The sequence below is a fragment of the Lathyrus oleraceus genome, chromosome 1 (assembly GCF_024323335.1).
Source record: "Lathyrus oleraceus cultivar Zhongwan6 chromosome 1, CAAS_Psat_ZW6_1.0, whole genome shotgun sequence".
NCBI lineage: Eukaryota > Viridiplantae > Streptophyta > Magnoliopsida > Fabales > Fabaceae > Lathyrus > Lathyrus oleraceus.
In genome coordinates, this window is record NC_066579.1 from 389,626,294 (window position 1) to 389,636,783 (window position 10,490).

The 10,490-nt window shown below is 34.1% G+C and overlaps 2 protein-coding genes across 2 annotated transcripts; both read left to right on the forward strand.

Moving 5' to 3' along the window:
- Nucleotides 1-1,565: 1,565 nt before the first annotated feature.
- On the forward strand, nucleotides 1,566-2,246 carry LOC127109369 (uncharacterized mitochondrial protein AtMg00810-like). The gene has a single exon (XM_051046049.1). It carries the CDS (start codon nucleotides 1,566-1,568, stop codon nucleotides 2,244-2,246), a length of 681 nt encoding a protein of 226 aa, XP_050902006.1.
- A 2,915-nt stretch (nucleotides 2,247-5,161) lies between these two features.
- On the forward strand, nucleotides 5,162-6,349 carry LOC127109385 (uncharacterized). Its single transcript, XM_051046050.1, has 2 exons — nucleotides 5,162-5,906; nucleotides 5,949-6,349. The coding sequence occupies exons 1-2, from the start codon at nucleotides 5,162-5,164 to the stop codon at nucleotides 6,347-6,349; spliced, it is 1,146 nt and encodes a 381-aa protein (XP_050902007.1).
- The last annotated feature ends 4,141 nt before the right edge of the window (nucleotides 6,350-10,490 follow it).

Consider the following 10,490-nt stretch of genomic DNA (forward strand, 5'->3'; position numbering starts at 1 on the left):
CACCTCAGTGATTACAACCTTTAATTAAGATTAAAGACAATTTTGAAGTCACACTTCAAACAACTCTTGATTGTGCTTAACAGCTTTAATCAAGATACACAACACTCACGCTTAAAAGCTTAGAGTGACACAACACTTACAACTCAATGAATACCTTATACCAATGCAATCATCTCAGTGATAATAGCTTGGCTTACAAGACACGTCTAATACAAGACACACAAAAATACAGCAGTGAAGTATAATGGACAAATAAAATCTTCACGCCTAAAAACCCCTGAGTTCTAAAAGAAGGATTGCCATCCTTTTATATTGCAGTACTTGGGCCTTGTACTTGTATTTCCTGAATTTAAGGTCAAGCGAGTTAACCTAAATTCCACAACTAGGTTACTAACAAATAGGCTATTTGTTAGGTTCATTAATTGTAGCTTAGTTGTTGGTTTCCTGGATTTTAGCTCAGCTATTGACTTCCTGAAGAATAGCCTGAGAAAAATGCTGAAACAGAAAAACTAAACAACCTACAATTTAGCATACGCTGTCAGGAATGAATGTCACAACATTCAGTTTGACGTCCAAAACATAGACCATATGCTAAGTCTGTTTTTCCTGAAAACAGACTGTACAAATTTGTTGTACTGTACAGAACCAATCTGTCCATACTTCAGTATCAGCGTACATTAATAAATGTCAGAACATCCAATTTGACATTTACACATAGAGCCTTACATCAGGTGTGTTATCCTCTTGATAAGCAGTCTGAGCTGCATACTGAAATGTAGCAGAAAACCAATCTGCCTATTGTTCAGTATATGCTGTCAATGATGAATATCATAACATCCAGTTTGACATTCAGACAGTAGGCCTTATGTCAGGTCTGTTATTTCCTTGATAAACAGACTGAAAATAAATACTGAGTTATAGCAGAACACCAACTGTTCTATTCCTCAATATCTGCTGACAGGGATGAATGTCATAACATCCAGTTTGACATTCAATAAATCATGTATTAGCTAAACCTGCAGTATACTACTCAAGTATGTCATGACATCAGCCAAGACATCAGAGTACAGCTAGATATTCTAACATACAATGCAGTCAAACAAACATCTCCACAGCATGTCATGACATCAGTCAAGACATTAGAATCCAGCTAGTGTTTTACCATACAATGCAGCCAATTAAACATCTACAGCCCGACTTGCAGGTAGCGGTGCATGTCAACAGGTTGGCATAGATTGTGGAATGACTTTTAGTCCGGTTGTTAAACCAGCCACCATTTGAATAGTACTCAGTCTTTCCTTATCTAAAGCATGGAAAATTCATCAGTTAGACGTCAAGAATGCCTTTCTACATGGTGAACTCAAAAAAATAGTGTATATGCATCAACCTTTAGGATTTAAAGATCCAAACCATCCTCATCATGTTTGCCGTCTGCGAAAATCTTTGTTGGGCTCAAGCAAGCTCTAAGAGCTTGGTACAAACAATTTGCAAATTATGTATATGATATCAGATTCTCTCAAAGCAAGTAAGACAACTCTCTTTTCATCTACCAGAAAGATACTCACATGGCATATCTTCTTCTTTATGTCGATGACATCATTCTCATCGCTTCTTTTGATGATCTTCGCAAGTCTATAATATCACGACTCAGCTCTGAATTTGCTATGAAAGACTTGGGACCACTACATTATTCTTTGGGTATTGCAGTTACTCGACATGATGGTGGTTTGTTCTTATCTCAGAAAAAGTATGCAAATGAAATTCTTCAGCGAGCAGGCATGTCATCATCCAAATCATGTCCCACTCTGGTTAACACTAGACCGAAGCTTAGCACCAAGACTAACACTTCCTATGAAGACCCATCATTATATCGTAGCCTTGCTGGTGCTCTCCAATACCTCACTTTCATGAGACCCAACATCACATATGCGGTGCAACAAATATGCCTTTTTATGCATGATCCCATGGACGATCACATGCACTCTCTTCGACTCATTTTGTGTTACATTCAAGGAACTAGTCACTACAGTTTACATTTATATCCATCATCCACTACATCATTGATTTCTTACACAAATGCTGACTGGGGAGGATGTCCCGACACTAGACACTCTACTTCAGGCTATTGTGTTTTTCTTGGAGACAACTTACTATCATGGTCGTCTAAACGTCAACCCACACTGTCCCGATCCAATGCTGAAGCTGAGTATCATGGAGTTGCCAATGTCGTATCTGAGTCATGCTAGTTACGTAACCTACTCCTCGAACTACATTGTCTGATACACAAAGCTACTATGGTATACTGTGATAACGTTAATGCCATATATCTTTCCGATAATCCTGTTCAACATCAACGTACAAAACACATCGAGATTGACATTCACTTTGTACATGAAAAAGTAACTCGCGGACAGATACATGTCTTACATGTTCCATCGCGCTATCAAATTGCGGATATATTCACCAAGGATCTTCCTTTAATACTCTTTCAAGATTTTCGAGATAGTTTAAGTGTACGACAACCTCCCGCTTCAACTACGGGGGTGTGACAGAACATGACAACACAAATGTCTATATTTGGAACAAATATTGTACATTAAGTTAAAGAATATTTATATTGATTAGGCATAAATTAATTTCCTATTATACAATTGTAATTCTTGTATATAATACATGTTTATGATCAATAAAATGGAGTGAAATATTTTCCTATAATCCTCACTGGAAAAAAAAATTAATGTACCAAAGATAACAATGACAAATTTAATTCGAAATTGTTAGCCTATGCGATATGATACGCAAACTATAAAGAGAATGTTTGGTAACAAAGAAAACAAAAGAAAAAATTAGTCTAATCGATAGAGAGAAAAAAAAGTCAATATCTAAACAAAGTCTCTAGCAACTACGAAAAAAAAATATAGGCTTGAAGTGCACAATTTAGATCTAGTAGTAAAAATATTTCATGAAAACTTGTAACGATTACCCATTCTTTTTTATCTTTTAGTTAGCTAAAATATATAATTTAGTTGATATAGTTTTCTTTTGGATATTTAAACTTTGTACAAAACAAGTATTAGGATTTGGTTTGATTATCATTCATAAACATTATAAATTTCATAATAACTATTTTTCTTTAAAAGTATATAAATGTATCTTGAACCAATGAATGACATATTTTTTTGATGGATTTATTGAAAAGACACTATAAATGTCTATTTAAAAAGGACACCAAATCTTAAGACAATCAAAACTACTTTCATATTTTGATTCTTCCGTTTAATCTTATGTATCAGATATTAACGTTCTCATTTCAACTCAACCATTAATATCAAATATTATGCTTATTTTTATAAAAGCATAACAATTACTCCGTCCGTTTTTTTTATTATAAGTCGTTTTTTATTTTTCACATGTATTAAGAAATGTAATAATTATGATATGAAAAAGATAAATTATGAGAGATTTTACAAAATTATCCTTCATTAATGATATTGAAAAGACAAATTGATATAATTAAAAAGAGGGAGAATAATAAATATTTAAGGGTATAATAGAAAAAATAACATTAATGATTCATTGGTATTATATTGTGATACAAAATATTTTTTCAAAATGACATATAATAAAAAACGGAGGTAGTAGATATTATGCTTATTTTTATAAAAGCATAATAAATACACAAGATCAGAGTAGAGGTTTAAGATCCTTACCGATGAAAAGAACTTATGGAAAATTTATCATTGAATATTCCTCATACTCCAGATCATAGTTGACATAAATATTATACTAGCTCAGTTTCAATAGACTATTTCACAAAAATTAAAAAATAAAAATAAAAAAGAGAATAATATTTTTATTAAAATATATTTATTAAATATTAAAAATGATAAAAATAATATTAATTATAGAGTAAAATTGAAAAAACATATTAAAAATTAAAATAAATTATTCATTTTAAAATATCATTTTATTTCAAATAAATCACTCATGGTAGAATGGAAAGATGGTTTAGAAAAATAAATAAAGAATAAAGTAGAAAAGAGATCTTTTAACAACTTTTGCCGTTTTTATTGGCTCTTTCAACAACTTTCGGCATTGAGTCTTCAACACTTGAATTTATTCTTCCTTCACTTTTACATTACTGAAACAAAGATAAATAATAGATATGGTTGTAAAATAAAAATAAAACCACACTAAAAATAATAATTATAAATCTTAAATATAGATATAAATTAAACTTATCAAATTTATTTATTCTTAAATCATTGCTTACCCTCCAACAATTTCTTAGATAAAAAATATTAAGACCAAATATTAAAATAAAAATAGATGAGCAAAATATAATCATACATAAGTTAAGTTAGAATTTAAAGCTCCTCTAGCTCACAAGCATGCATTTTCATGTTTGCAATGATCATACAAAATCCATACTTAAATTATTCGAGTTTATCATTATTAGAATTTATATTGAACTTGTAATTAAATTTCTGTCATTACCTGCTAGTTTTCCAAAAATAACATAATTTAATTGTCGGGTCATTTTAGTTGGATTTTGAGTTGTATTTTTTGTTATTCTTTCAATGTATAAATACTCTTGTAATATTTCCAATTCCAATTAATGCCAAATTTACTATTCATCCAATATCATTCTCTTCTCTCTAATTCTCTCTCAACTTCATCTTCCCCAATTTCTTATCTTCCACCATTGTCAAACCTCCAATTTGAGTCTTTATGTTCTAACATTTGACATCAAAAGCTTTGGTTGTTGATCTTAATCCGCTGCAACAATGGCAACCGTTTCCAATGATCGAATTCCCACCAATCTCCGATTCTTGATTCGAAGAACTATGATAAATGGGCGAAACAAATGGAGGTCTTGTTTGGTTATCAAGAGGTGCTTGAGATCGTCGTCAATGGAGTTACACAATTAGGGGCAGAGACTACCGAGATTCAAAGAGCTACACACAAAGAAGAGAAGAAGAAGGATTACAAAGCCCTATTCTTGATTCATTCGTGTGTTGATAACGACAATTTCGAGAAGGTCGGCGATTGTGAATCGGTGAAGCAAGCATGAGAAATCTTGGAGAAAACATATGTCGGTGCCGTCAAAGCGAAGGTTGTAAGGTTACAAACTTACAAGCGACTGTTCGAGTTAACACAAATGGAAGACAAAGAAACGATCAACGACTACATTACGTGCATTACCCGGTTAGTTAATCAAATCAAATCTTGTGGGAAAACGATTCTTGATCAGAATGTTGTATCGAAAGTATTGCATTCGTTAACGTCGCGTTTCGACAACATAGTTGTGGCTATTGAAGAATCAAAGGATCTAACAATTTTGAGCAAGGATGAATTACAAAGTTCGTTAGAGGCACATGAACAAAGGATGGATGAGAGAGGCACCGACAAAGCCAAAGCGGAGATTACTTTGCAAGCGTGTTTCAATGAAAAGAATAAGAGGTCGAAAGGAAAATTTGCGGCGAGAGGTAAATCAAATTTTCAGAATTTTGGTTCAAACGATTCGCAAAATTCAAAGCATTCGACGAGTGAAAAGGGTGAAAGTAGCTTCAAGAATAGTGGTCATGGCAATGGTTTTAAGAAGCGTGATATGAGTAAGGTGCAATGCTACAAGTGTAGAAAGTTTGGACACTTTGCAAATTCGTGTCGTGGTAAATCGAATGAGAATCACAATAATGAAGCCAAGGTTGGTAGGGAAGAGGTAGATGATGAGGACACACTTCTAGTAATCACGGAGGAGAGTTATGGCATTACGGATGTTCATGGCAGCAACTACAGTAGTGACAGTTTGTGGGACAACAGTTGTACCGTTCCGAAAAATAGCGAGAAAACGCATTCGAATCGAAGTGCATTGGTTACCGTTTGTGATGGAGTCCAAGGGAGAGGTGAGTGATACTTGGATTCCGGTTGTTCAACACATATGACAGGTCGAAAAGATTGGTTTGTGAAAATCAATCAAGCGGCACAAAGTAAAGTCAAATTTGTCGACGACACCACTTTAAGCGCCGAAGGGGTAGGAGATGTTTTGATCGGAAAAAGGAATGGTGGATATTCAAGGATAAAAGATGTCTTGTATATACCGGGAATTAAGTGTAATCTTTTAAGCATTGGCCAATTACTTGAAAGAGAATACAAAATTCGTTTGGAGGACAAGATTTTACGCATTTTGGATTCAAATGGTGTGTTGATTCTAAAAGCGTCGATGGCTGCCAATAGAACCTTTAAGGTTGAGTTAAAGGTTATGAAGCATCGTTGTCTAGCTACCGCGGCAAGTAGAGATGAGTGGTTATGGCATTACCGTCTTGATCACCTTAATTTAGGGATCTAAGAATGTTGCAACAAAGTGAAATGGTAACGGGGCTGCCACACATTAGTATTCCAATTGAATTGTGTGAGGAATGTGTGAAGGCTAAACAACACAAGAATGTGTTTAGCAAATATGCGGGTCGAAGAACCAAAGGCTTACTTGAGGTGTTGTGTTCCGACGTTGGCGGACCGATGCAAGTAGAGACTTATGGTGGCAATCGATATTTTGTTACGTTCATTGACGATTTTAGTAGGAAGCTTTGGACATATCTTATCAAGAGAAAAGATGAGGTATTTGGAGTTTTCAAGAATTTCAAATCCATAGTGGAGCGCCAAAGCGGTCGAGAGCTCAAAATTCTCAAAACGGATGGTGGAGGTGAGTATACCTCTAGTGAGTTTGGGAAGTTTTGTGATCTTGAGGGAATTGTACGTGAGGTGGTGCCTCCGTATACACCTCAATAAAACGGGGCTGTCGAGAGGAAAAATCATATAATAATGAACATGGTGCGTAGTATGCTTTGTGGGAAAAATTTGTCTAAGGAATTGTGGGGTGAGGCCGTGTCTACAACCACCTACTTGTTGAATAGGTGTCCCACTAAGAAGCTGGAGAAACTCATACCGGAAGAGGCTTGGAGTGGCTTCAAACCGAATTTGAATCATTTGCGCATTTTTGGATCGATTGCATATCGTCATGTACCGAACCAACTTCGGAAGAAATTGGATGATAAGGGTGAGAAGATGATATTTGTAGGATATCACTCTACTGGAGGGTACAAGTTGTTCGATGGAAAAAATCAGAAGATCGTCATAACCCGGGATGTGACTTTTGATGAAGTCAAAAGTGCAGAAAATGCAGTAGTAACCGGTTAGCCTACTAGCAGTAACCGATTACTCACAGAAAAATAGCAGCAGCAGTTTTTTGAAATCGTTGATCCGCAGGCTTCCGACACCGTTGTACCAGCACCTACAGTAGCGCAAAATGATGTTGTTAATAATGGTAGACCAGTGAGGCAAAGAGCCTTGCCTCATAGACTTCGAGATTACGAAAGATTCCAAGATAACGAAGTGAATAACGATGGTGATTTTGTTCATTTCATGCTTATGGCCGAATCTGAACCGGTAAATAAGGAAGAAGCCTTAAGTGATCCTAAGTGGATATGTGAAATGAAAGAGGAGCTGGAATCTATTGAGAAAAACGGTACTTGGGAGTTGGTCGATTTACCACTTGGAAAGAAACTGATAGGTGTGCGATGAGTCTATAAGGTTAAAGCAAATCCCAAATGTGAAGTAATCAAGCACAAGGCTCGATTAGTGGCGAAGGGGTTCTTGCAACGAGAAGGTATAGACTATGAGGAGGTATTCGCACCGGTGGCTAGATTAGAGACTATTTGTTTGGTTGTTGGCATTGCGCATAGCAACAATTGAATGGTTTATTAAATGGATGTCAAATCTGCGTTTTTGAATGGTCCTCTTGTTGAGGAAGTCTATGTGGGGCAGCCACCCGATTTCGTGATAAAAAATCAAGAGATGAAGTATTACAAGCTACACAAGGCGTTGTATGGTTTGAAACAAGCTCCAAGAGCTTGGAACAAACGTATTGACGGCTTTCTTATTGACATTGGTTTCAAACGATGTGTATCCGAACATGGAGTTTATGTGAGATCGGATACGAATGATGGTGTTATTATACTTTGCTTGTATATTGATGATCTCTTGATTACGGGAAGCCATGACAAGAGTATTTCAAGGTTCAAAAGTGAGCTCATGAGAGAGTTTGAGATGACAGACCTTGGTGTCATGAATTACTTCCTTAGCATAGAGTTTCACAAGTCAAAAGTGGGGCTGCTTATGCACCAAAGGAGGTATGCTCTAGATATTTTGAAAAAGTGTGATATGGAGTATTATAATGCTTTTATTACACCTTGTGAGGCTAGAGTGCAGCTGTCCAAAAGTGATGAGGAGGATGATGTCGATCCAACACTTTACTGAAGCTTGATTGGATCGTTACAGTATTTGTGCAATACGCGACCGGATTTGGCTTTTAGTGTCGGTATTGCGAGTAGATTCATGGAGAGACCTAAGGTATCTCACTTGGCGGCTGTCAAGAGGATCCTTAGATATGTGAAAGGTACTCTTGGCTGCGGAATTCTCTTTCCCGCATCGGACACGGGGCGTAAGTACAATTTACTTGGCTACACCGATTCTAATTGGTGCGGAGATAAAGATGGCCGAAAATCGGCGGCGGGGTACATCTTTATGTTTGGTAGTACACCAATCTCTTGGTGTTCGAAAAAGGAACCGGTTGTAGCACTCTCTTCTTGTGAGGCCGAGTACATTGTGGCGTCGTTAGGTGCGTGCCAAGTTATGTGGCTTATGAATCTATTGAAGGAATTGGGATGTAATGATGATGCTGCCACCACACTGTTTGTAGAGAATGTTTCCGCAATAAATCTTGCGAAGAATCCGATTGCACACGGAAGGAGCAAGCATATTGAGATGCGGTTTCATTATTTAAGAGAATTAGTCGGTGATGGAAAGCTTAAATTGAGTTATTGCCGAAGAGAAGACCAAGTCGCGGATTTGTTGACAAAGGTTGTGACAAATGATGTATTCAAGAGGCTGAAGAAGTGCTTGAGCATGGTGGACTTGGAGCAACTAAAGTGAGATGGTGTGTTAGATGCAATTAAATTTTTGTCATTACCGGCTAGTTTTCCAAAAATAACATAATTTAATTGTTGGGTCACTTTAGTTGTATTTTTTGTTATTCTCTCAATGTATAAATACTCTTATAATATTTCCAATTCAAATTCATGTCAAATTTACTATTCATCCAATATCATTATGTTCTCTCTAATTCTCTTTCAACTTCATCTTCCCCAATTTCTTATCTTCCACCATTGTCAAACCTTCAATTTGAGTCTTTATATTCTAACACTTGTACCTCACAATTTAATTTTTTCTTTATCATGACAACAAACTTTATGACTTTAGAATGTAATTTTTATTTTTAAAATAATTTTTAAATAGACAATAAAAACATATTAAACTCCCCTTATTTTTATGATTTAACACTCCCTTCATTCTTATTAGCCGATTTTGAAAGTTTAAAGTGATAAATAAAATAAGGTGGGGGCAGAAATGAAATAATTCTTATATGATACTCAAGTCTATTCTATTCGTTTGATGAATAAATATTATTATTATTATTTTATTTTTATACATTAATCCAAGACGATAAAATATGAACAAAATAGTTATTCATTGACATAATTTTTTGTGTATATGTTGACATGTTGATTCGGTCCCCTTTTGTGAGTACGGTGACATGTTGACAAATTCAAAAGAAAATATTCGGTAGGCCTGCTCTTATAATATTAGTAGTATTCGGCCAGCTTTGACGAAATATTGGTGGTTGAAAAAAAGATAAAAGAAAAGAAAATGAATGATAAATAAAAAATATAATACATAATTAAGTAATTTGATAAGAGATGAAATTAAAATAATAATAATAATAATGATAATAATAATAATAATAATAACAATAATAATAATAATAAAATATGTAAATTTATAAAGGATTATAAATATTTTTAAACAAAAAATCAATATGTAAAGAAAATGAAAATAGATTAAAATAAGTAATTCATTACCATCAACAAAAAAAATAAAGAATATAAATAAAAAAACCTAAATTCATTATTTAAACATTTCAGTTTAATAAATTATAATATAATCTTATTAATAAAAAAGAAAAGAGTTAAATTTAAAACTATTTTTATGCATATATATTGTGAGTAAATAAATTTAAAATAATATTTATAGATTAAATAAAAATGACAATCATATATTTATAATATATAATTTTTTTATTGTTTTATTTTTTTACGGTTTATTTCAGAATTCTCTCTTTAAGTCCTCTTTCCAATTTAAAAGAGATCATTTTTTTATTTAAAAAGGATAACTTTTAGGACACGGTGTTAAAGAGAAAATAAATAATTCACGTGCATGTAATCGGTTGATATATTAGTGAAATTTATTGCACCCCTTTATATTTGTCAAAAAAAACTTACAATAGTTAAATGCAACTGTCAACCGATTGCAACTGAAATTCTTTAGTTAAAATGGAGTCATTAGCCGAATGTAAGTGATTGGCATAATAGTGT